The 24329-nt window shown below is 52.3% G+C and overlaps 5 protein-coding genes and 1 long non-coding RNA gene across 7 annotated transcripts; 4 read left to right on the top strand and 2 right to left on the bottom strand.

The window, feature by feature from the left end:
- Nucleotides 1-8751: 8751 nt before the first annotated feature.
- On the bottom strand, nt 8752-9898 carry LOC104581626 (NADPH-dependent aldehyde reductase-like protein, chloroplastic). Its single transcript, XM_010229635.2, has one exon. The coding sequence runs from the start codon at nt 9787-9789 to the stop codon at nt 8944-8946; it is 846 nt and encodes a 281-aa protein (XP_010227937.1). The 5' UTR covers nt 9790-9898; the 3' UTR covers nt 8752-8943.
- Nucleotides 9899-10074: 176 nt separating this feature from the next.
- Nucleotides 10075-11936, top strand: LOC100822605 (putrescine hydroxycinnamoyltransferase 1). The gene is made up of 2 exons (XM_003560941.4): nt 10075-10851; nt 10943-11936. The coding sequence occupies exons 1-2, from the start codon at nt 10330-10332 to the stop codon at nt 11843-11845; spliced, it is 1425 nt and encodes a 474-aa protein (XP_003560989.2). The 5' UTR covers nt 10075-10329; the 3' UTR covers nt 11846-11936.
- Nucleotides 11937-14124: 2188 nt separating this feature from the next.
- LOC100822296 (NADPH-dependent aldehyde reductase-like protein, chloroplastic) lies at nt 14125-15290 on the top strand. The gene has a single exon (XM_003560940.3). The coding sequence runs from the start codon at nt 14266-14268 to the stop codon at nt 15115-15117; it is 852 nt and encodes a 283-aa protein (XP_003560988.1). The 5' UTR covers nt 14125-14265; the 3' UTR covers nt 15118-15290.
- Nucleotides 15291-16153: 863 nt separating this feature from the next.
- On the top strand, nt 16154-17284 carry LOC112270127. 2 transcript variants are annotated; one of them, XR_002962485.1, is made up of 3 exons: nt 16154-16346; nt 16430-16493; nt 16603-17284. It is a non-coding gene; the product is annotated as an uncharacterized LOC112270127 (long non-coding RNA). The 2 variants fall into 2 exon arrangements; XR_002962484.1 differs by having other exon boundaries at nt 16155-16346; nt 16430-17284.
- An 83-nt stretch (nt 17285-17367) lies between these two features.
- On the bottom strand, nt 17368-19574 carry LOC100821987 (malonyl-CoA:anthocyanidin 5-O-glucoside-6''-O-malonyltransferase). Its single transcript, XM_003560939.4, has one exon. It carries the CDS (start codon nt 19236-19238, stop codon nt 17826-17828), a length of 1413 nt encoding a protein of 470 aa, XP_003560987.1. The 5' UTR covers nt 19239-19574; the 3' UTR covers nt 17368-17825.
- Nucleotides 19575-22801: 3227 nt separating this feature from the next.
- Nucleotides 22802-24091, top strand: LOC100821670 (protein CDI). Its single transcript, XM_003560938.3, has one exon. It carries the CDS (start codon nt 22997-22999, stop codon nt 23837-23839), a length of 843 nt encoding a protein of 280 aa, XP_003560986.1. The 5' UTR covers nt 22802-22996; the 3' UTR covers nt 23840-24091.
- The last annotated feature ends 238 nt before the right edge of the window (nt 24092-24329 follow it).

The raw sequence follows: 24329 nt of genomic DNA, 5'->3' as shown, positions 1-24329 counted from the left end.
TGATGAACTCCGACTTCATCTTGTCGCGGGCGCGGAATGAGACCCCCGACGACATCGCTCCCGACTGCTCGACTCGCGGGTAGAAGTAATGGCGGAACAACGCCACCGATGGCAACACCCCGACAAACCCCTCACAGAGAAATTGGAAGATGGCGAGAAAGAAGAGGGAAGTGGGGTGGAGCTGCGCAAGCTTAAGCTGGTACGCTGCCATGAGAGCATGGACGAAGAGGGAGTACGGAGGTACGAACCCAGCGAGTTTTAAGCGGCTGAACACTCGGAAGTCGTTGTCCTGGTGGTCACCGCCGGCGAGGAAGATGAGCGTCTCGCTGTACTCGTTGAACGAGGTGGCGACGGCGTGCCGGATCTTGTCGACCCCCTCGCCGTTGTAGCCGGGCTTGAAGAAGTCCCGCGTGGCCCTCATCTCCCGATTCTTCTGGTCCTTCTCCGACAAGGGCTTCTTGGGGGCTTTCTTGCCCTTGTCGACCGCAGAGCTCGTGGAACCCTTCCCTCTCTTGGGGGCCTTGGGCGCCATGGAGAATGTGGGTGGCGATGAACAGGATTAGGGAGCGCGAGGAGGAATGGGGATGAGGAAGATAAACTCGGGGCTAAGTGATTGACCCTCAGCGTAGCGGTGGGGTTTTATTGACCCTCAGTTTATACAGCTCGCGATCGTATGCTATGATTGCACTTTTGTGTTATCAATTGCTGTCGCCGTTGGGATACGACTTGGCTTCGGCGTCTTTGGTCATGGTTACGAGCCATGGGTCCTGGTACCCTTGTGAGGGTCGCTATCAATATGCTGGTGGTGATCCGGACATTTTGACCTGTCGTTCGGGAAATTTCATGCGGAATTTTCCCTCTTCGGACTTCAGAAAGGCCCGTGCGCGACGTCTCGCACACGGGTAGCACGGTTCTGCGAGGTAAGTAAGCTCATGCATAACTCGCTTATTTACGGTTCCCTTAAATGTGTTTTAAGGAGCTTCCGGTCCTCGGGGGACTTGGTTCTACTGGGTGGATGGCCTCGAGGCACGCTAGGATCCACCAAGGAACAAGTCGCTAGTAGCGACCTATGTCTGTGGACATTTTTAGAGGATGCTCGGGCCAACGGAGGCCTTTCCGCGTTCTTTTACGACGACGAGTCGTGTGACTGTCTTGTGTCACTTTTAATTTTTCCTCAAGGACTTGCTTTATTGATTCTTACTTCCTTGTCTTAAGGTATGGCCCGATGGGCACTTACAAGTCTTATGTAGACGCGGCCTCGTTGGTGCTTACGATCCATCGAAGTTTCGTAGGGAAAAGGCCGGTTGGGCGCTGATAGTCTCCTTTTGGGAGCGGCAAGGATTGCCCTTGAAGGTCCTTCTTAGGTGTAGAAACGCCGCAAACTTGTCGCCGTTCCAGGCATGGACAAGGTTTTGCCCTTTCATATTCTCGAGGTGGTATGCACCATTTCCCAATACTGCGGCGATGCGGTATGTTCCTTCCCATTTAGGGTCAAGTTTGCGCTGGAGCTTTGGGTCGACATTCTTTTTTAGCACGAGATCTCCTTGGGAGAAGGCTCATTCCTGCACTCTTGTCTTGTAGAAGCGTGCGGCGTTTTGCTCGTAGACGGCGTGCCTCATGAGGGCTTTGTCACGAGCTTCTTCCACAAGATCGATGACCGTCTTGTGATGCTCTTCATTTTCGATAAAGACAATTGGGGTGGCTTCTTGGAGCCTTTCGACCCGAGGTGAGCGGAACTCGACCTCGGCGGGAAGAACTGCTTCGGCTCCATACACCAAAGAGAATGGTGTTCGGCCCGTGGAACGGCTTACGGAGGTGCGTATACCCCAAACCACGCTAGCGAGTTCATCTCTCCATGCTCCCCTTGCTTTGCTAACCGTGTGCTCTATCCTTCGGCGGAGTCCTTGGAGGATTAGTCCATTTGCCCTTTCGCATGCGCCGTTGCTCTTGGGGTAAGCTACGGATGCAAAGTGCAGCTTGATCTCGACGCATTCACAGAATTTGATGAATTCTGCACAGTCGAACTTTGGCGTTGTCCACGGTTAGCTCTCGCGAGACGCCATATCGGCATATGATGTTTTCCGAGAAAAAATTCTGGACGGCCTGTGACGTGATCTTGGCAAGCGGCGCTGCATCTATCCATTTGAAGAAGTAATCAATCGTCACCACGAGGTACTTGCAGCCCCCGTTGCATGCGGGGAAAGGCCCGAGAAGGTCCATTCCCCAGCGTGCAGATGGCCATGTTATCGGGATGTTCTTTAGGAAAGTCACGAGCGCATGGATCGACTTAGCCATTTTCTGACAAGCCTCGCATTTCCGCAATATGGTGATTACGTCTTGCACCATGGTGGGCCAATAGAATCCCTGACGTAGGGCTTTTGCCGCGTTGGCTCTTCGCGCAAGATGGTGGCCGCATATTCCCGAGTGGATTTCCATGAGGAGCTCGGCTCCTCGGTCGGGAGTTATGCATTTAAGCAATGCGACCTCTCCTTTCTTGTATAGGATGCCGTCGAGGAGGACGTACATCTTGGCTTTTGCGAGCAGAGTTTTGGCCCTTGTGCCTTCCGCTTCTTCGTCCACCTCGCCCTTCAGGGCGTGGATAATCGGTGTCATCCAAGAGGGTGGAGCATCGATGACCATGCTGGTCTTTGAAGCTTCGTCAAGGGCATCGGCTTCTTCCTTTATGGATGGGGCGCAAATTACTCCGAAGAATGCACCGAGTGGCAGCGGTTCTTTGGAACCGGCCGTTCGGGCTAACCTGTCGGCCAGGTGATTTTCTCCTCGTGGAATTCGTCACGCCTCCATGCCCAGGAAATACCGTTCCATCTTGCGAACTTCTTTGATATATTTTTTCATCCTTTCATCAAGGCATTGATATGACTTGTCCATTTGGTTTATCACCAGTTGGGAGTCTCCTTGGATGAAAAGGCGTCGGACTCCCATGGCCTTGGCCAGTCGAAGCCCGAGAAGTAGCGCCTCTTATTCCGCCATATTGTTGGTGGCGTTGAAGTCAAGATGGGCGGCGTACTCCAAGATCTTGCCTTCAGGGCTGATGAGTATGACTCCGGCCCTGGCGCAGTCGAGGCGCTTGGAACCATCGAACCTCATTATCCAATGTGATTCGGGGTGCTCGATCTTGGATGCGATTTATTCGGGCGGGGTCAGTGGAGCATGCCACTCGGCCACAAAGTCAGCCAAGACTTGGGATTTTATGGCCGTTCTTGCTGTGAGTTCCAGCAAGAAGGGGGGCAATTCCGTGGCCCATTTGGCGATTCTTCTGGTGACCTCCTTATTGCCGAAGACTTCCTTGAGTGTGAAGGTAGTTGGTACCATGATGGTGTGGCCCATGAAGTAATGACGGAGTTTCCGAGAGGCCATGAGGAGGGCGTATGCGATCTTCTCGATCTGGGTGTATCGACCCATTGCTCCTCCCAATGCTTCACTCACGTAATATACTGGGCGTTGTGACCCGTCTTCTTCCTTCACGAGTGCTGCGCTTACGACGACCAGGGTCGCGGCAAGGTACAGGAGCAAAGGCTCCCCCTGCTTTGGGCTTATGAGAAGCGGAGGGGTCGACAAATAGGTCTTGAGCTCTTCGAAGGCCTTTTGAGCTTCGTTGGTCCACTCAAAATTGTCGAGGCTTCTCAAGGCTTTGAAAAAAAGAAGACCCTTCTTGGCTGACCGGGCGACGAATCGTCCCAAGACCACCATTTTTCCCGCTAGTCATTGCACATCTTTGACGGAGCGAGGAGGCTCCATCTCCATGATGGCCCGGATTTTCTCCAGGTTGGCCTCGATCCCTCGTTGAAAGACGAGGAAGCCCAAGAGTATTCCTCCTCGAACTCCGAATGCGCACTTCTTCGGATTGAGCTTCACGCCGTACTTGCGGAGATTGTCAAAGGTTTCTTGCAGGTCCTTGGGATGGGTCTTCGCAATGTGACTTTTGATGACGGCGTCGTCAACGTAGACTTCGGTGTTTCTCCCCAATTGTTCTTTGATGATGAGGCTAACGAGGCGTTGGAAAGTTGCGCCGGCGTTCCTCAAACCAAAAGGCATTCTGTGATAGCAAAAGGTGCCGATGGGAGTGATGAAGCTGGTCTTTTCCTTGTCTTTCTTGGCATGTGGACTTGGTGATACCCTGAATAGGTGTCCAAGAAGCTCAACCTTTCGCATCCTGCCGTGGAGTCGACCAGTTGGTCGATCCGAGGGCGCGGGTAGTCGTCCTTGGGGCAAGCCTTGTTCAAGTCGGTAAAGTCGACACACATTCGCCACTTGCCGTTGGCTTTTTTACCAAGACCGGATTGGCTAACCACTCGGGGTGCCAAACTTCTCGGATGAGACCGGCGTTGGAGAGTTTGGCGATTTCTTGCTTGATGACTTCGCTTCGCTCGGTGGAGAGCTTCTGGAGCTATTGCTTTACGGGAGCTTTGTCGGGTCTCACAGCGAGGCGATGTTCCATGACGTCGCGCGCGACTCCTCCCATGTCGGAAGGCGACCAAGCGAAGAGGTCAGAATTCTTTCGAAACAGGTCGACGAGCTCTTCCTCGAGTTTACTCAGGAGGTTGGCTCCAATCCTCACCGTGTGCGTGGCGTCATCTTGGGAGATGCGTACTTCCTTGAGTTCTCCTTTGGGGAGGGGCTTAGGGATGTAGCGCTCCAGGTGATTGGTTTCAGATGCTCCCGCATTCGAAAGCATGTTAATACTCTTGGATGATTCTCTCTTTTCGGCGCACTTGGTCTCATTGCAGTAGAGCGTCTTCCTATTGGAAGATTGCTCGCCGCGGACCGTTATCACGCCCTTCGGGCCTGGAATCTTCATGCATAAGAAGTTGTGGTGGATGGCGGCGCAAAGACGGTTTAGTGTCGTCCTCCCGAGGATGGCGTTAAAAGAGGCCTCCATATCCACCACGTCGAAGCGCACGAGCTCGGTCCGATGGTTTGTGGCGTCTCCGAAGGTCGTGAGGAGCTCAATTTGTCCGAGCGGCTGAATGGATTTCCCTGGCACGAAGCCGGTGAGAGGATAAAGCGATGGCTGCAGCGAGCCGTTCTTGTATCGCCCTTGTGGCTCCATCAGGTTCTTTAACGTGCTCAGATATAGGATGTCGGTGGAGCTTCCACCATCCACAAGAATCTTCTTGAGCTCGCAATTGGCGATGATCGCCGTCACAAAGAGGGCGTCGTCATGTGGGAAGCGTATCACCTTGGCGTCTTCTTCGGTGAAGGCAGTTGGCACGCTCGCCCACTTGGGTCATGGTGTCGGGGTGAAGGTTCCCACGACGTTGACTTCACGAGCATACTCCTTGTGTTGCCGCTTTGATCCCCGTCCCGTGGCGGAGCCCCCACGTATCACTCCGACGTGATGTGCGGGTTCCTGGAACGGGAGGTTATCCTCCTTGGGTGCTGGGTCAGCGACAAGGACGTTGGCGGGGCGTGCAGCCTCGGCTGTCTTCTCATCCTTGCGCCGGGCTTGCATTCGTGCCTGGAACTCTTCGCGAGCCACGATGAGAGTGTTGCACTCTTCGGTGACGTGGCTTGCCGAGTTCTGGATGAGGCATCTCCCAGTTCCTCCCACGGCGGGGCGAGGTGGCTTCTTGGGTTGCCAAGTCTTTTGGGATGGTGCTTGTCCTTTGACGACGAAGATCTTCCGGGCTTGGTTGCCGGGGGCCTTTTTACCGCACCTCCTCTTCTTCTTGGAAGACGAAGTAGGCGTAGGGGGTTTGTCGGACGACGGAGCTCCTTCAGGAGCGGCGCGTGGCGCGTCTTTTTTGGCGATATCCCCGTCTTCGTCCCGGGCGTATTCTTGCAAGATTCGATAGAGCTCTTCGGTTGTGTTCGGTGGGTTACAACTTAGGGCCCGATTCACTTCTCCTTGGAGAAGACCTTGCATGAATGCGTCGATCACGGTGGTCAATGGCGGTTTGGCGATTTGACTTCGCACCTTCGCAAAACGATGGAAGAAGCTTCGGAGGGATTCCCTCGACTTTTGTTTCACGTCGTGAGCCTGCACGGGTTCTTCGAAGTTTCCTTGAAAGTTGGTGATGAAGACCTCTTGGAGGCGCTCCCACGAGTGCACGGAGTTCTTCCGCAGGTTATAAAACCAAATTTGCGCCATTCCGGTGAGCGCGAGCGGAAAGAGGTTGAACATCTCGACGGCCCCCGGCGGCCCGTATTGCGGTGGAGTAGACGTCCAAAATATGAAGAGGATCGATTCCCCGTCATATGGCCGTATTGTAGGCAGCTTGAACCTTGGCGGAAAAGGCGCGTCTTGGATCTCCCGCGTGAGCGGGTTGCAAGTCGGCTGATTCTTTTGGTTCCTTCGGTGGCGAGGTCCTCCCTCGTCGCTTTCGTCGCTAGAGGGGTCACTTGGAGAATAATCTCGGCATTTTCTTGGGGGATCGGAGCGTCGACGGGAATTCCTTTCGCCGCCGGCACGGGCTCCGGATTACGCCACTTGCTCGTTCCCATGCACGCTGGGTTCTCGTTCCCCGCGAGGCGCGGCTTGAGGTGGTACCTGGTTGTCACCTTGCTCGACCCCGACGAGGGGAGCAAGGGGCGCTTGTGGGGCACTCGCAAAGCGAGGTTGATGTTGAGCGTGTGTGACTTGGAGAGCGCCTTGCGGCGGAAGCCCCCAATAAGGATGATACCAAGGAGCTCCATGGGCGATCGCGGCAAGCTCCAGTGGTGGCAATCCCGGGTTGGAGGGGTCGTAGACTGGGACTGCTTGGTTTTCTAGCGCGGATCCTCCTGACGCCACATTGTTTCCTCTTGTAGGTTCCGAGGGCTGGATCACTACCGGTTGTAGGGAAGGTGGCGCGAAGCCCATCGAGCGAGGGATGCCGAGTTCCGTATCCCCTGCGGGGGCGGCAACCGTAGGCAGCTCGCCGATCTTTGCCACCACGTTGGTGAGTGTCGAGGGACCGCCTACGACGGTTTCGAGCACCTCGGTTCCTTCTGGGACGGCCGGTAGCGAAGGGGCAACCGCGACTTCCGTCGGGGCGACCATGCTTGCGGCGATGTCCGGATTGGTGAGGATTCCTTCGTCCTCGGGAGCCCTCGAGGCACTTGCTTTCTTTGTTTCCAACCATGTAGACTTCGCGACAAGTTGGAAACCCGATGAAGTAGGCTTCGTCGGGGCCATTCAATCTTCAATTGCGGTGACGGTTACCCACGGTCGGCGCCACTATTGTTATTCTCGACAACAATTAGAGTAAGGGGTGCTAATGCTCGATGGCACAAGTGCGGGTATAAAAGTAGGGCGTGTACGCTGGCCTTATAGCGAAGGTCGCCGTACACTTGGACAAGTTGACACGTTGATATTTTTTGAATAGGTTCGGTCGACCTGCGGGTGCGATTTAATCCTAGGAAAGGCTTCGAGGGGGTTGTTAGCCAAGGGTTTGGGCGGAGCGGATCTTCCTAAGATACCTTTTAGCGAGATATTCGTCGGGGCCGCCTCGTACTTGGACCGAACGCGTCTTTCCAAGTATCAAGGTTAGGATACCCTCGGAACTCTAACCCAACCCCTTCTCCTTCGAGCCCGTGCCAACCAAGGTTAGCTCGGAGCCTCGAAACTAGAGTCCCCTAGAAAGCTTCCTCGAGGCCGATCGACTTTCAGTCGAGAGCGGCGCGCGAGAGCGAACCTTAGAGGGAGCACTCTAGCCCTCTCCCTTGAATTTATTCAAGTGAGAGTGAATGGTACATGCCCCCATGGGGGGTATTTATAGCCCAGAGGTCCATGACAAAAGACCATGGCTATCCTTGAGAGAGAGAGAAAAGCGATGGCAAAATGGTAAAAGTAGCTCCTTGGTCCATATCTTTTGTGTGCACCATGATGGGGAAAGTGAGAGTTGGTCCGTGGTCTATCATGGACCAAAAGCCTCGTCCCCACACCTTTTTCCCCCTACTCTAACTTATTCCACCCTTTGACCATGGCATGAGAGAATTGACTCATTGATTTGTCTTTCTTTGTCACGTAGGATTGACTGTGTCACGTGGACGTCTTGACTCATGTTCAGAAAATGTTGATTTAGTCGTCACCACGTAGGATTTACGGCCCGACCCATATAAGAATTTTATTTTAGTACAACAATCCCAAACATAAACATATCTGCAACCATATAACAAATGTACGGGTCACCCTGGGCTGATTTCCAACGCCCATGACATCAATGTGTAACGGCAGCTTACTAGAATTTCTCTTTTTGCGAAAAAACGGCGACTTACTAGTTATTTGTTATTTTGGTCTACTCGACTGCTCTGGGTCTACCCAGCTCTAATTGAGATGGATGGCCATGTTTTCTTCGATTTGTCAGGGCTGCACATACTGCTGTCAAGGAACACAGCAATGTACTTGTTCACGGGCCGCCGCTCTTCTGCAAGTGCGGCTCCCGTCCTGCTTCCATGGAACAAACGTCGTCGGACACAAAATTCTTTGCTTCTGCCACAAAACTCTTGCGATCGGTGCATTGGGTTGACGACCAGCAGCCCCCGCTCATGCAGCGTTGCCACCAAGCCGAGGGAACAAATCGTCGCCGCCGAGAAATACACCAATGAATTCTCCCCACAGCATTTCTTTCAAGTTTTGGAGGAAGGCATCGAAAAGAAGGGGCAGCCAATGCGACCGCCTAGCAAGCTCATGGCTATGATCTAGAGAAGGATATCGATGAAAATACCGTGGAGATTCAGAAAAGCCGAGCGTTCTGATTGTGGAGTCTTCTCATTTCGTCATGTTATGTTAGGTAGCTAAAGATCGAGTTGGAGAAAACATTCTGATTGCTCGATTTACGGTGTAACTTTGCTCCAAAGTGCATATACGGATGATTTGGCATGCATGCGGGTTAATGGCCTAATGCATGTACATGAGTACATGACGCACCATTTCCCGGCGCATAGCCTACCATAGGACTTGGCTGCATGCACATCGATCAGCGCATGCATGAGTCCTTATTACACGTACCCACCGTTAACCCGAATGACCTGGCCATTGACCCACCCAGCGGCGTCACTACAGAGGAAGCCGACCACCGGCGCAACGTCCTCCGGCTCGCCGATCCGCTTCATGGGGCACTCGCTGGCGACGGCCCTGACACGCTCCTCGGACTTCCCGGCGTAGAACATGGGCGTGGCGACCGGGCCCGGGGCCAGGCTGTTGGCCGTGATGCCAGTCCCGGCGAGCTCCTTGGCCAGCACCTTGGTCATGGCCTCCACGGCCGCCTTGGTCGCCACGTAGGCGCCGTACCCTGGCCGGAGCGACCCGACGTTGGAGGACGAGAAGGTTACCACGCGCCCGCGCCCGCCGCGAACCAGCCGCCTCGCCGCCTGCCTGCAGCACAGGAACGTGCCGCGCGCGTTCACGCCGAAGGCCCGGTCCCACTGCTCGGGGTCCGTGTCCGCGATGGCCGGGTACGCCGCGTCCTGGAACCCCGCCGCGGCCACCACGATGTGCAGCTCCGCGCCGAATGCCGCCTGCGCCGCGTCGAAGAGCCGCTCCACCTGCGCCGGGTCCGACACGTCCGCGCGCACCGCGATGGCGCGCGGCGCGGCACCGTTTGGGTTTGGCCCGGAGCCGGACGCGCTGTCGTTGAGGGAGGCGACGAGGTTGTCTGCTGTGGCCGGGTCGCCGATGTAGCCGATGACGACGCGGGCGCCGAGGGACGCCAGGTGCGTGGTCACCGCGGCGCCGATGCCGCCCGAGCCGCCGGTCACGATGGCCACGCGGCCGTGTAGCGGCTGGTGGTGACCTGCCGCGAGGGCCGAATTAGAGCCATTTGGGAGCGGGGCAGTGCCGTTCATTGGTGATTCACACGGGTCGCCGGCATGCGGAGCAGCCTCGCCGCTCCGATTATAAACACGATCTATCTGTATACGTACGTACGTACTACATACGTAGGCGTTGCGTAGAGAGGAATGAAGTGATCTGTAAATGCTGTGTCGGTAGCACATTTACCTACATACATGGATTCAAATTGGCATGTCACATCGACATCGATCTTGTAACTGTACATATATTCAAATGCTACATGTATTAAAATAGCATGCGATCTATTTCAATTTGGCGCGGCCAGAGAGTACTCCCTCCGTTCCATCAAGATTGGCACGTGACCGACGGACTAACAAATTTGCAAACATTGTGTCGGCAGTAAATGTACCTACTAAATGAAACCTGACGCAATCGTACACGATGCTTTTTGATTGACTTTACTACGACGAACGAATCCGATTTAAGCTCGAGAAGTCGAGATGAACTAGTTGAAGTTCAACTGCTTTCACTGAATTGCCAAATTCTGCATTGACCCTGCTCCCCTGAGTTTCCCCCATGAATCCCATCTTCGGATGTTTAAATGGGAGTGCTATTCAGCGGTTCAGCAACCAAGTAGGCAAGTACCACCATCGACCTCTCCAGCTCTCCTAGCTCACTCGCTCCCAGACAGAGAAATGGCAGTGGAAATCCTGGAATCCTGCATGGTGACGCCCAGCGAGGCGACGCCGACGAACGCGGTATGGCTCTCCAACCTCGACCTCCTGGTGGCCAGGGGCCACACGCCCACCGTCTACATGTACCGGCCGAGCTCTGACCGTCCGGACACGGCCTTCTTCTCGCCGGACGTCCTCAAGGCCTCGCTCTCCAAGGCGCTCGTCCCGTTCTACCCCCTCGCCGGCCGGCTCGACCAGGACGCCGCCGGCCGCCCGGAGATCCACTGCGGCGGCGAGGGCGCCCTCTTCGTCACCGCGCGCGCTAACGCCACGCTCGACGACCTCGGGGATTTCGCCCCGTCCGACGAGCTCCGCCGGACGCTCGTCCCCTCCGCCGATGCCGAGGCCGGCGTCCACGCCGGCATCTTGGCCATGTTTCAGGTCACGCCTTTCGTGAACAACAATTGCAGATTGGGCTGTTGGATTTGCAGGATCGATGGCGGCTGGCTGACTCGTGCGTTGATGCGTGCAGGTGACCTTCTTCAAGTGCGGCGGGGTGTGCCTGGGCGCCGCCATCCACCACACGGCGGCGGACGGCCTCGCGGCGCTCGACTTCGTGAACTCCTGGGCCACCATTGCGAGGGGCGGCGACGACGACGTCCGCGGCGTCCTCCCTTGCCTCGACCGCACGCTCCTCCGCGCGCGTTCCCCTCCGTCCGTGCGCTTCGACCACGCCGAATACTCCCGGCGCGGCGACGTCAGCGGCGGGCCGTCAAAGCCCACAAGAGTCCCGTTCGACTCCGCCATCCTCCCCATGTCCAAGGCCCAGATCGACGTGCTCAAGTCCGGCGAACACGGCAAGAGGCTGTCCACGTTCAAGGCCGTGGTGGCGCACGTGTGGCGGAGCGCGTGCGAGGCGCGCCGGCTGGACGGGGCCGAGGACACGCGGCTGTACATCACCGCCGACGCGCGCTCCCGCGTCCAGCCGCCGCTCCCCCGCGGCTTCTTCGGCAACGCCATCTTCCGCGCCTCGGCGGCGGCCAAGGTCGAAGACGTCGTGGGCCCCGGCAATGGGCCGCCGCGCCTCGAGCCCGTCGCGGAGATGGTCGCGGGCGCCACGGCCCGGCTGGACGACGAGTACGTGCGGTCGCTGGTGGATTACCTGGGCCTGGAAGACGCGGCGGGGCTGCGCAAGGGGGAATGGGTCATGCCGGAGACGGACCTGTGGGTGATCAGCTGGCAGGGCCTGCCGATCTACGGCGCCGACTTCGGGTGGGGCTCGCCGGCGTTCATGGGCCGAGCGTGTCTGCAGTTCAGCGGGCTTGTGTACCTCGTGCCCGGCCCCGATGGCGACGGCCGGCTCGACGTCGTGGTTGCCATGGAGCCTGGTAGCTTGGTTAGGTTCAGAGAGGTGTTTTACCGGGGACTTAATTAACCACATTCTGTTCGTATTCAAAAATATTTATTTATGGTTATGATGATTTTAATCACATTAATAATATATTAGTGAACTTATTTTGACCAAATTCTTCGTCTGATGAAAGTTAATATGTTTATACTGTTAGACAATCGAAGCTACCGCTCTGTTCAATAATACAACGCACCCACGCATTTCAAGGTCTAATTTTGATCATCAATTACAGCAACAAAAATGTGAATTATGTGTTATAAGAAATTATATCATTATATTCATATCTGCAATAAGTTTTCGATGGTATAATTTTTATAATACATAATTCATATTTTTGACTAATTGATGGTCAAAGCAAAACGTCAAAATGCGTATGCACGCTATATCGTGGAACGGATGGAGTAGTAGCTAGCTAGTAACAATCAACCGAATATCGTAAAGCAAAACAAAACCTGACTTATGGCAATGTTGTAACATGTAAATCTTTAGTTGCGTGCAAAAAATGAAACGGCTTTGTCATTTCTATGGCGACTAAGAAATAATTATTGCTAAGTTAACAGTAACAACCGTCCGATCCAATCATTGAAATTCGTGTAAGATTCGTGCAAATTCGTATGTTGAGAAAATCTTAGTCGGATGGTTATAATTTTTGACTGATAAACTACTATTTCTAGGACGAATGAGAAATAGACAATCCAAAATAAAATGGATCGACTTCTGGCCTAGTTGGACCCAGTGCACTGATTTTTGCAACTAAGTTACACACATCACTCTCTTACTTGGAAAATTTGAAAAACATGTTTTCAAGTTGTAACAAAGATTTACCATACCGCGCGCATGCACATGATTGAATACACTATAAATCTCATTCTCACCGCAAATAAGAGAAATAATGCACTACATTTCTTTATAGAAAAGGAGCTTTGCTTTCGATTTCATTAAATGAAATCAAACAGTTCGAGTCATATAGGTTCAGTAGAGTAAAGGAAAACTGCAGTGCAGGACATAGAACAAACTATATACTTCCTCCGTCCAACAAAACATGTCTTAAATTTATCAAAATTTGAATATATCTATGACATGACTTAATGTATAGATACATTCAAATTTGATCAAAGTTGATACATACTTTGTTGGACGGAGTATATTGAATTGAGTTCAGTAACTACTCCACAACGACAGTATGAGGAGAACTCCTAGTTTGTAGGCAGCCTCAACAGTCAGCAGGCCTCCATCCATGACCTTTGCTTAGGACTTGAACCACCATCTGCTTCATGAGCCAGCCAGTATCCTCGATGCGAAACAAAAAGACTGCATGCACGTTTATCTTCTCAGCATACTTCCTCCGTCACATATTAGGTGATTTATTTTTATCTATACGTAAAAAACGACTAGATACATGTACATAAGACGGAGGGAGTAGTAAAAAGATGCAACATTTTGCGCAAAAACTGTTCCGTGCACATGATATGATAATCATTGAATGTGCAATGGTTTTTTTTAAAAAAAATCTGTTACTTTCTCGGTCCAATAAAGGACTTTGACTAAATTTGAATGCATCTCTACACTAAGTTTTGTCTAGATACATTCAAATTGACAATTTAAGACATCTTTTGTTAAACGTAGCGAGCGCTACTAAAACTCATGTGAACTCTCATGGCAAAAATATATAGTGTCAAAAAGTGATCTCCAGCTCACATTGGAGTCATCCGCGCGTGTCCGATCGGCGATCCCACACGTCATGCAGCATGTCCATGTCCTGATGTCCTGATGTCCATGCCCATCCGATCCCACAGCGTGGTCATCTCCCTTTGTCCCCTGCGAGCAATTCCCCAGACACCGATCCAAATCTGGCTTCCCCATGCCCTCCAGCTCTGCATGTGCTCGACCTTGTCCATGGAGCCATCTGCTGCTATGAGGTGTGCAATCTCCAGAAGAGAAAGAACAAGCATATTTTTATACGAGAAAGAGAGAGACCGCGGTGGATGCTTCAATCTAGAGTTTTAATCTATCCCCAAACGTATATGTGAAGTCTCATGCCTCTCACATTTTCCTTGTCCATAGCGGAAGCAAATGCAGGTAAATGATTAGGACTGATCGTGACGAAAAAGATAGTAAACCAGAGAGGCTAGCTTTGTGTATGCTTGTTGGGCTGCGCAAGCCCTCACTAAACCTTCACACCTCACTGCATGCGTGTAGTCCACGAACCATTCGTTTTTTTTATGTATTGCGTGCATACGACGTTCCACGCATACAATTAAGATACAAGTAGTAGTTGAACATATGACAGTTAATTTGAATTCTTGTCAGCACGTAGGTAAATGTGCTGCCGACGACACAGGATACACAACAACACTTCGTTCGTCTCTACGCAACGCCTACGTACGTAGTACAGGTCGTGTTTATAGTCGGAGCGGCGCGAGGCTAGCCTGCCGGCGATCCGTATGAGTGAAACTTCAATGAACAGTACTACTACTACTACTCCGTCCGCGGATGGCTCTAATTCGGTCCTTCTCGCTGCCGGCCACCAGCAGCCGCTCCACGGCCGCGTGGCCATCGTGACCGGCGGCGCAGGCGGCATCGGCGCTGCCGTGACCTCGCACCTGGCGTCCCTCGGCGCCCGCGTCGTCGTCGGCTACATCGGCGACCCGGCTCCCGCAGACAACCTCGTCGCCACCCTCAACACCACGTCCTCCGGGCCAAACCGCGCCATCGCGGTGTGCGCGGACGTGTCGGACCCGGCGCAGGTAGAGCGGCTCTTCGACGCGGCGGAGGCGGCATTCGGCGCGGAGCTGCACATCGTGGTGGCCGCGGCGGGGTTCCAGGACGCGGCGTACCCGGCCATCGCGGACACGGACCCCGAGCAGTGGGACCGGGCCTTCGGCGTGAACGCGCGCGGCACGTTCCTGTGCTGCAGGCAGGCGGCGAGGCGGCTGGTGCGCGGCGGCCGCGGCGGGCGCGTGGTCACCTTCTCGTCCTCCAACGTCGGGTCGCTCCGGCCAGGGTACGGCGCCTACGTGGCGACCAAGGCGGCCGTGGAGGCCATGACCAAGGTGCTGGCCAAGGAGCTCGCCGGGACCGGCATCACCGCAAACAGCGTGGCCCCGGGGCCGGTGGCCACGCCCATGTTCTTCGCCGGGAAGTCCGAGGAGCGCGTCCGGGCCGTCGCCGTCGAGTGCCCCATGAAGCGCATCGGCCAGCCGGAGGACGTCGCGCCGGTGGTCGGCTTCCTCTGTAGCGACGCCGCCGGGTGGGTCAATGGTCAGGTCATTCGGGTTAACGGTGGGTACGTGTAATAACGATGTAGGCGCGCGAAACTGGTTTATGCGCATGCAGAAATGTCCTGTGTGGAGTACTAGTGTAGGGAGATCATGAATCAATAATGCGACGAGCGAAGTCATGCAGGCTTCGCGATCAATTTAATTTGGGTTATACAACTTTGGACCGCGTTAATTACCGTTGATTCATCGATCAGCTGAGTGCTCACTCCAACTCGACGTAGCTGTGTGCGCCGCCGCGTTAACGCATTCGCGATATGGTACTTCGATCAACGTGAGTAACACACACGGATACATTAGTTAGAAATTGATCGTGGATCAATTACTTTATGTATACACACACATAAATGAACAATTAAGATAACAGTTATGGAGAACTTTATATGCTAAAGATGCAAATTGATCGTGTATTTCAGAAAATTTCAGATTTCGAGTTCAGTACTTGTTCGTGGAGGGAGGAAGCATCTTTTTGCTTCAATTTCCACTGCGTACTCTCCCTCCAGTTAGCATAAAATTGTACTCCTTTCGTTTCATATCAAGTGACTCGAATTTGTCCAAATATAAACATATATACATATTAAATACTTCCTCTGTTTCTCAAATTAAAGCCTATATTGTTTCCTTTGACAAAACGTTTGACCAAAAATTACTCCATTAATGTATGACTTATGCGATATAAATCATAATCATAAACAAATACTTTTGAATATGAATCAATGATATCTATTTTATTTCACAAAAAATATATATTAATAGACTAAATCTTGGTCAAATGCTCGGTTAAAGAAAACAATATACGTCATAATTTAAGGAACGGAGGAAGTATGCCTAGATATATGTACTATTCCAGCACTTAATATGGACAGGAGAATACGAAGTACAAAGAGAGTATACTCTACACACGTGAGTAGTTATTGGCCGGATGCAGATATCAAGAAAAAAATAAGATGTATTGTAAAACAAATAGAAAAAATCTATAGACTTTGTATCGAGGGGTACTAGACTACACTCGTGGTATAGCACGGAAACTTTTGTGCAAAAGATTCACGTGTTTCGATTTAAGTAAACATTCACTATATGTGTAGGAGATCCTTCCTCGAGGATAACATCCACGACGGGGTCAGCGTTGCCACTAGTTCAGGAATCTCCCTTTTGTTACTCCGTAGATCAAATCTGCATTCTGCAGACCCGTGCTTGGTTTGGCTGAATCCTTGCCCCAAGGCTGCACCCGCCAGGGAAACAACCATGTCAGAATTTCTTTAGCTTGACAGATTCGAGGTAAATCAGCTCATGTTCAATCAATAACTTCGATGATTGCCTCGCGTTGCAGCTACTCCGTTGAGCGTTGCCGTGCTTGGTTTGACTGAACCCTTTCATCAAGGCACACCAATCCGGTAAGCCACTAACCTTGTCATAGATTCTTGATTCGAGGTAAATCAGCTCGATAACGTCGAGTGTAGCCTCGCCTGGCCACTAGTTTGGAATTTTAAATTGAATTTGCAGACTCGTGCTTGCTTTCGCTGGCTCCTTGCACGGTTGCACCAAGGCACACCAACCCGTCAGGGAACCAAACTTATTGACTCGAGGTAAATGATCTAATTGGACTCAGTTTTCGAAGGATTTTGGTCCTGCGCTATTTTTCATGGAGGTTAGATTCATGTTTCACCTTTTACTACACTTCCGAACTCTAGTAACATCTGACGTTCATCACAACTCAGGTGCAACAAGGCAATTCTCGCATACCACCCATCAAGTATGGGTTTTCTCTTAACAATACTGCACATGCATTATAATTACTGATGTGTAAAAGAAATAAATGAATTTTTTTAATTCTTTTCTTAAGAGATGATCTCCTTACAAGAAAGATACTTAAAGTCATGGAGATGGTGAATACCGCTTCTATATGATCCAATGATCCATGGTGGCAGTTCCACCATGGATGATTGTGCCAACTTGGTGAGGAAGTTTGAGAGAATTTCCTTGCTCACTATCCGTGTGAAACCAACACGGCGGCACATGAGCTGGCTCAGTTTGTCCGGCATTCAGCATCGGCGATAACCACCCGTGCCAATGATTTGCACCTTTTTTAATTTCAGATGTAACTTTTTTTTGACCGGGATTTCAGATGTAACTATAGATTATAGATGATGAAAATTCAATAAAGAGATATTTCCCTGTAAAAAAACATTTTTTCGTCATGCATTTCACCTTTTCTTCACATCCGTCTATTTTATTAATTCCATTCACTTAAATGTTAATTACAACATATGACATCGGAAGAAAATGCTTGTTTTATTGTCTTTCTTAAATAACGTAGAGCACATAATAAAGTATACAGTTTGTCTATCGTCGTATACTCCCTTACAACTCTAGCGATAGTCGCATGTACATCATACTCCCAAGACAAAGACAGATCATAAGATTGACAATCGTGCCCGACCTTGGCCAGTTCATGCGCCACCGTTGTTTGCTTCGTGACAACATTGCACAGCAAAATCAGAGAAAGCATCCGGAACTTGAAGTCGTCAATGGCCGCTGCTAGAAAGGACGAGTCCCCCGCCTGACTTCCGTTTACGACCAACAACATGACCAATTGATTGTCGTCTCTATGATGATGCGAGTAGCACGTACCGATCGAGCTTCTCTGCCAGCTCAATGGCCTCTCTGTGGCCGCACATACTTCAGCTGCAAATCGGCGAGAGTCCAAACGTATACACAGGACGATGTTAGTATTGCAAGTTTGCAACCAGGTCAACGTAGAACGCTCGGAACGCCTCCATCTCCGCGCGCGGCAGCGCCACGCCGACCTCGATGCCGCCGCCGTCCGTGTCAGGGCCGTTCTCCGCCAGCGCGAGCGCGCCCGTGCGCTCCACGGACACGATCTCCACCTTCCTTGGCCGGCCCCACGGCGCCCCGAGGTCCGTCGCCGCGTACACCCCCAGCTTCGGCGACCCGGCCACGGTCACCGCGCCCGCGCCCGCGCACGCGTACTCCCGCACCAGCCGCACCCACCCGCGCGCGCCCCGGAACACCCGCCCTTCCTCCGCCAGCCCCTCGATCGCCCGCCAGATGGCCGCCGCCGCCATGGCCGCCGCCGTGATGACGCCGCCGCCGCCGCCGCAGCTCAGCTCCTGCACGTCGTCCTCCACGCGGCAGAGCCCCAGGCAGTTGCCGAAGTAGTTCCCGGGCACCGGTGGGCTCGTCCGGGGCCTGCACCCCGTCACGAACCCGAACCTCGTGCTGCCGCCGCCGCGCGCGCGCATGATGCCCGCCCATACGGCGCCGCACGCCAGCGCGTAGGACGAGCACCGCCGCGCTGAGGTCTCGGACTCGACTTTCCTCCCAAGCCTAAGGAGCAGCTCGTCCGTGAACCGGAACGTCGCGAGCTCGGCGCTCCCGGGTTCGCGGTCGTCCTCGAGGAGCAGCCGCTTGTCGGCGTGGTCGCGGAGAAATTCCTCCCGGAGCCCGTCCTCGTCTTGCACGACGCTGCGGTCGAACAGCGGGGCCGCGCCCATGACCGGCACCGCCTCGAGACTACAGCCGGGACCGCCGAGGCGGTGGATGGCGGCCCAGGTCTTCATGAAGTGCAAGTAGCTGGAGCCGTCGGCCACGGCGTGGTGCAGGGTCGTGCCGATGCACATGCCGGCGTGTGGAAACACGGTGATCTGGACGGCGAACACGTCCTGCAGCCTGACACCGTCTCTCGTCAGCCGCGGCAGCAGCGGGCGGAGCCTCGCGGTGTCGCGCGCGTGGTCGCCGGCGAGGTCATGGAACTCATCTCCGGCACCGGCCGCTACCGTCAGGCGGACGGAGTCGCCGTCCGAGAACACGAGCTCGGGCGCCGCTGACTCCGGCGTAATGCTCCCGCACGAAAGCTTCCCGGCCAAAGGGTAGAAATGGTGCAGCGCCATGGCCAGGGACTTCTCGAACCGGGGCAGCTCGTGGAGGAGGAACTCCGGGACGCCGGGGACGTCGGCGTTGTCGTAGAAGAAGAGGCGCTGCACGGGCGGGATGTCCCAGAAGACGAGGTCGAAGAATGTCAGCGGCAGCGCGCGTGGCTTCGTCCCGGACGGTGATGGTAACGGCGAGACCTGGCGCTGCTCCAGGGCGGTCATGTTGTGAAGTGCTTCCGGCGCCATCGTCGCCGACGGACTCGTAGCTAGCTAGCTAGCTGACTCCTAGTGATGATTCCCCTGGGCTGGCTGGCAACTATGAAAAATCCCCGGCCTCGGCCCTGGAATCGGATAGACCGTAGCGGATAGTTGGTGCCTGGGCAAGAATCAGCGAGAACTAGCTCACGTGTCCGTGTCTAAATACAGTCAGTAATCAGCTGTTTTTCAAAATTCAGCTATTGATTTTTGTTTCTTCAAAAATATCTCAATCGCCAATCCGTTTTTCTAATCACGTTTGTGGAGACGCTACGAGTTGTGCAAGTACTCATTGTCATTGTGATGGAAACGGGACCAAAGGGTTGATACGCTCGCGTCCGAACCGATCGACAACTTCGATTAATACGATCACCGGCCAGGCTTATACGTACATACTCGACCAAGACAAGCGAACCATAGATCCATGGCGACGGTGAATTATCAATGAGACATGGCTGCTTATATGATGATAAATGCCGACGGTGACCCTGTCAGAAGAACAAAACGTCGACGGTGACAACAAAACAAGCGTCGATGGTGACAGCAAAAACCACGTGCCCCATCGTGTCCATCGACACACACATCCGCATGGGTCGTCATAACGAGTTTAACGGTGCACCCTAGCTACGTGCCGGTGGCAATGACAAGATAGAGAAGACACTACATGTTCGTATCGGCAGGCGAAAGCTAAACTTCCCGCGTAGTCAGGCGGGCGATCGATCGATCCCATGCATTTCTTAATGTCAGATCAGTCAAAGAGCGGGAACGTGATCGGCATGGCTTAGGAGCCTTCCGGACGCGTCCAGGCCACGAGCATGGCCATGCCAGAGCTATAGCGTCCGTGCCATGTTTCCTTCTGCTGCCCATCGCCAGATGCTCCGGCTCGTGCGTATCTATCCTGATCCCCTAGCCTTCAGAAGCACCCAGCGCAGCCTCCTGGATAAACTTGTTAAGTTGTTATTGCTACTTCTTCCTGGATGATCCACACACTTCCACAGGTATGGTAGCAGGATGTAGTGCGGGTAGCTCGGCGAAAGAGAAACGCGACCACACCTGTGCTTTACTGGATCCATAAGTACATGACACATACACACAGAGACGTACGCGCGAACCACTTATCTTTCCTTCCATATTTTTTGGACACGTTCATTTATTTTATTTTATTTTTTGTATCGAGCCACTCGTCTATACCCAAAGCCAGCAATCGCGTTGATAGAGGTCTATACCCAGGCCACCAATCGCGTTGATAGAGGAGCGTCGGTAGATACTTGGACAGATAGCACGTGCGACCATGTCGAGACCTCGCGTCTCGATCGATCAATGCTTATTCAAGGATCCTCGGGCGGCCCCCTCCATAAGACCATGTTTCCCGTATGGATTCTACTACCAACTCGATCTCGATTCTGCCTTGGGCTTCTATTTATTTTATGCCCAGGTTCAGCCTTTGAGCTACTACTTCGTTGACTGCTTGACGTATGCGGCTATCCTGTGTGCCACGCTGCTTTGCTCCGTGTCTAGCTCCCTGCGTCCGTGCTGGACAGCCGCACGTTGCTGCTCGTCTGTCATATTTTATGAGCCTCGGCTTCATCTTTAATACTGTCCGTTCATTAATCTGAAGAGGGTTGATCTACTCCCTTCCCACCGTCCGGTAGTTCTTATCTCAAATTTGCTAAAAAAATGTAACTATTTTTAAAAAATGTTTCGATACATGTATATTTCGATAAAAGTTAATGGACGGAGTGAGTAGCTTATAAAGAAATGGATAAAAATTCTAAAGCCCGAAATCCTAAAGAGGACCGAAAACTGCGTAAGCAGCAAAGCCCGGTCGCTCGACCTCCCACACAAAGCATAACACAGAAATATTCAAGAAAAAAGTTAGAAGTAGGGGCGGAGCTACATTGGGGCTCCGTGCACCAGGGTCAAAAAAAATTAGTGCCTAATTATACTTAGTTTTTTACGGTGCACCAGAGATTAGTGCACCAGTTTCATTGATTTTTGGTTGAAATTGCATATATTCTTGTGTGAATGTCAAAGTTGTGCACTTGGTTATTTTTTTCCCTAGCTCCGCCCCCGGTTAGAAGTGCAATTTTGTTGTCTACTCCGTACTTGTGTTGTCTTTACTGGTTAATACTGGCATCGAGCAAGTTACAATGAGTATGAGCTTTGCTCATCACCTACGGTCGATGGTAGGACATCCAAATAACAGAATTTGTAAAACTCAGGCTGGTCATAATGAGAGTAACATAGCTAGTATCATGCATTGCCACCTAAACATTTGGGTGACGTTGCAAGTAAGAAATGATGAAAGAGATAGTACTGGTATCATATTAACATAACACTTCCCAAGGCATCATGTGTATTGCAAAGCAATAAATACATATATACACTATGATACCATGTATATAAGGGCACTCCCAATGCATTGAATCTTATATTGTATCTTATGCATTAAATACACATTTAGATACAATTTTTCCAATGTTTTGTATCGAAGTGTTGTATCTAAACATCCTCTCATTTATTATGTTTTGTGACAGAGCAATTATGATTTTTTTTGGGTTCAACGCTAAGAGTTATATCTAAATTAAGATACAATGCCTCTTTTTTTCTTCATTAAATAGGATGTTACGTCAGATTTTTACTTAGATGGCATGTTAAGATGCGGTAGACATTGAAGCATTGGAAGTACCCTCACATATGCATGATACGCCTATGCTACTCCCGTTGTGACCAGCCTCATTCGAGTTCCGAATTCCAAGCTCCAATATCTAGTACACAAAAAACGAGGGCAAGTTTAATTTGCTATGTACCATTCAAGACCCACTTGTTCATTTGTTGGGGCTCTCTTTGCCTGTAACTCTCGGAGTACATGTTGCATCCTCGAGTGAATAAACTCGAGGGAAGTTGCGTCCTCAACTAAACTTGAGGGGAGGTGGCCTATGGATCCAAGTCCCAAGGGATCTGGGTTGTTGGTAGGGAAGGAACAAAACGCTTTGAAACAACATCCAAGAGTCAGGTACGATCCGGATTGTTAATTAAGCCCTAACACATTCTTCAAGTATAGGACTAAGTTTTGCTACACAAAATAACCGGAGCTACAACTACTCCGAGCATCTCATTTTGCACATGGCATAATGCCGATGTACAAGGCCATTAAAATTGAGTCATAGGTTCACAACTACTAATCATGGACGCACATCTTTAACATAACAATATGTAATTTCAAGATCAATGAAATATGGTACTATTTGCTCCGTTTCTAAATTTTTGTCGTGTTGTTAGCGTTCTAGTACAAATTTGAACTAAACCACGACAAGAATTTAGGAATCGAGGGAGTAGTAAATTCCCATGAACAAAAAAAACCAAAGATTAATTCAGGGCATGAAAAACAAAGATTTTTTTTTTAACGTCCAAGCTTTTTGAGACGTCTATTTTGGACAGGTTGACAAGACGTAGACACACACACTGCACGGTGCACGCCCCTTTCAAAACATGCCACCCGGCGTGCCACCCTACAGCTATTCATGGCCTCAAGAGCAAGCTGAGCATCAACTTATCTCCCAGTGATGTGTGTGACACGTTTTATTTTGAACTAGCAGACAACCGAGGCATACACACAGTTTCGCGCTTATTAAAACGTACGCTCGTCCAAGCTATTCTGAGCACCAACTTATCTCCCACAGTGACTCTGTGTGCACGCCCATACCCATCGAAATACGTACGTGACACCGTAGTAAACCCAAAACCAAATGTCGCCCCCAGCCCAAGCACCTACCAACAACCTCACCGGCGCCGGCGCCGGCACGGATGAGCCGTTCCGCGTGTTCGTGGGGTACGACTCCCGCGAGGACATCGCGTACCGCGTGTGCCGCCGCTCGCTGCTACGCCGCTCCTCCATCCCTCTCGAGATCATCCCAATCGTCCAAGACGAGCTCCGGTCAGCGGGGCTGTACTGGCGGGAGCGAGGACCCACGGAGAGCACGGAGTTCTCCTTCACCCGCTTCCTGACGCCGCACCTCGCCGGCTACCGCGGCTGGGCGCTCTTCATCGACTGCGACTTCCTCTTCGTCGCCGACGTGGCCGAACTCGCCCGCATGTGCGCGGCGGCCAACCCTCGCCACGCCGTGCTGTGCGTGCACCACGACTACGCGCCCAAGGAGGCGACCAAGATGGACGGCGCCGTGCAGACGCTGTACCCGCGCAAGAACTGGTCCTCCATGGTGCTCTTCAACTGCGGGCACCCCAAGAACCGCGCCGCGCTCACCCCGGACGAGGTTAGCACCCGGTCCGGCGCGCACCTCCACCGCTTCGCCTGGCTCGATGACGATGAGGTCGGCGAGGTGCCGTTCGTGTGGAACTTTCTCGTGGGCCATAATCGGGTTGACCCGGACGATGTGGCCGGGACGACGCCGCGCGCCATACACTATACTTCCGGTGGGCCGTGGTTCGAGCGGTACAAGGACTGCGAGTTCGCTGACCTTTGGATCCAGGAGCGGGATGCGTATGAGTCCGAAGAGAAGCAAGCCGAGGAGGTTAATAAGCCCATGGCGGCAGCACCGGTGCCGTCGCCTGCCGTTTCCGTGGACGCGTGAATGGATAATGATGCCTTCGCCGGCCGGCCGGCCGCCGGACCCTGAACTTCATGTCTTGTTCGTCCTCCCTTCGTTTTCTTGTAGCTCTGGCCTGTGGGATCATCTCCTAGCGTACGTGTTGTTGTTTCCAGTTGATGTGTGTTGGTAGGTAACAAGTCATAGTCTGACGTATTGTGGTGTAATAAGGCCCTTGAGGACGGTCCTCCATGAGGCCGAAGTGAAGAATAATCCATGCTGTATCTTTTACTTGAAGATTTTGTACTGCTGAGTAAGTAATTAGGTAATTTCAATAAATATTTAATCAGAAAAACAATGTCTAAAACATGTAGCATATTATATCACGCAAACTAGACAAATTAAATAGCAACACACAGCAATAAAACTCATCTAATTTCACGGCATGAATAATAAAACTATTAATCAAAATTAACAAGAAAAAGCAGATTAAGTACGGTGCTGTACTCTTTTCTTGTGTTTGTTTGTTGAGGTC

The sequence above is a fragment of the Brachypodium distachyon genome, chromosome 1, assembly GCF_000005505.3.
Source record: "Brachypodium distachyon strain Bd21 chromosome 1, Brachypodium_distachyon_v3.0, whole genome shotgun sequence".
NCBI lineage: Eukaryota > Viridiplantae > Streptophyta > Magnoliopsida > Poales > Poaceae > Brachypodium > Brachypodium distachyon.
The sequence above is the reverse complement of the archived record's forward strand: the minus strand, read 5'-3'. Positions and strand labels throughout refer to the sequence as shown.

Bases quoted from the DNA above. Each gene is read 5' to 3' on its own strand.
- LOC100821670 (XM_003560938.3), top strand. From the start codon at position 22,997: ATGTCGCCCCCAGCCCAAGCACCTACCAACAACCTCACCGGCGCCGGC.
- LOC100821987 (XM_003560939.4), bottom strand. From the start codon at position 19,238: ATGGCGCCGGAAGCACTTCACAACATGACCGCCCTGGAGCAGCGCCAG.
- LOC100822605 (XM_003560941.4), top strand. From the start codon at position 10,330: ATGTTTAAATGGGAGTGCTATTCAGCGGTTCAGCAACCAAGTAGGCAA. The intron at 10,852-10,942 runs GTCACGCCTTTC...TGATGCGTGCAG, and splicing joins GCATCTTGGCCATGTTTCAG to GTGACCTTCTTCAAGTGCGG.
- LOC100822296 (XM_003560940.3), top strand. From the start codon at position 14,266: ATGAGTGAAACTTCAATGAACAGTACTACTACTACTACTCCGTCCGCG.
- LOC104581626 (XM_010229635.2), bottom strand. From the start codon at position 9,789: ATGAACGGCACTGCCCCGCTCCCAAATGGCTCTAATTCGGCCCTCGCG.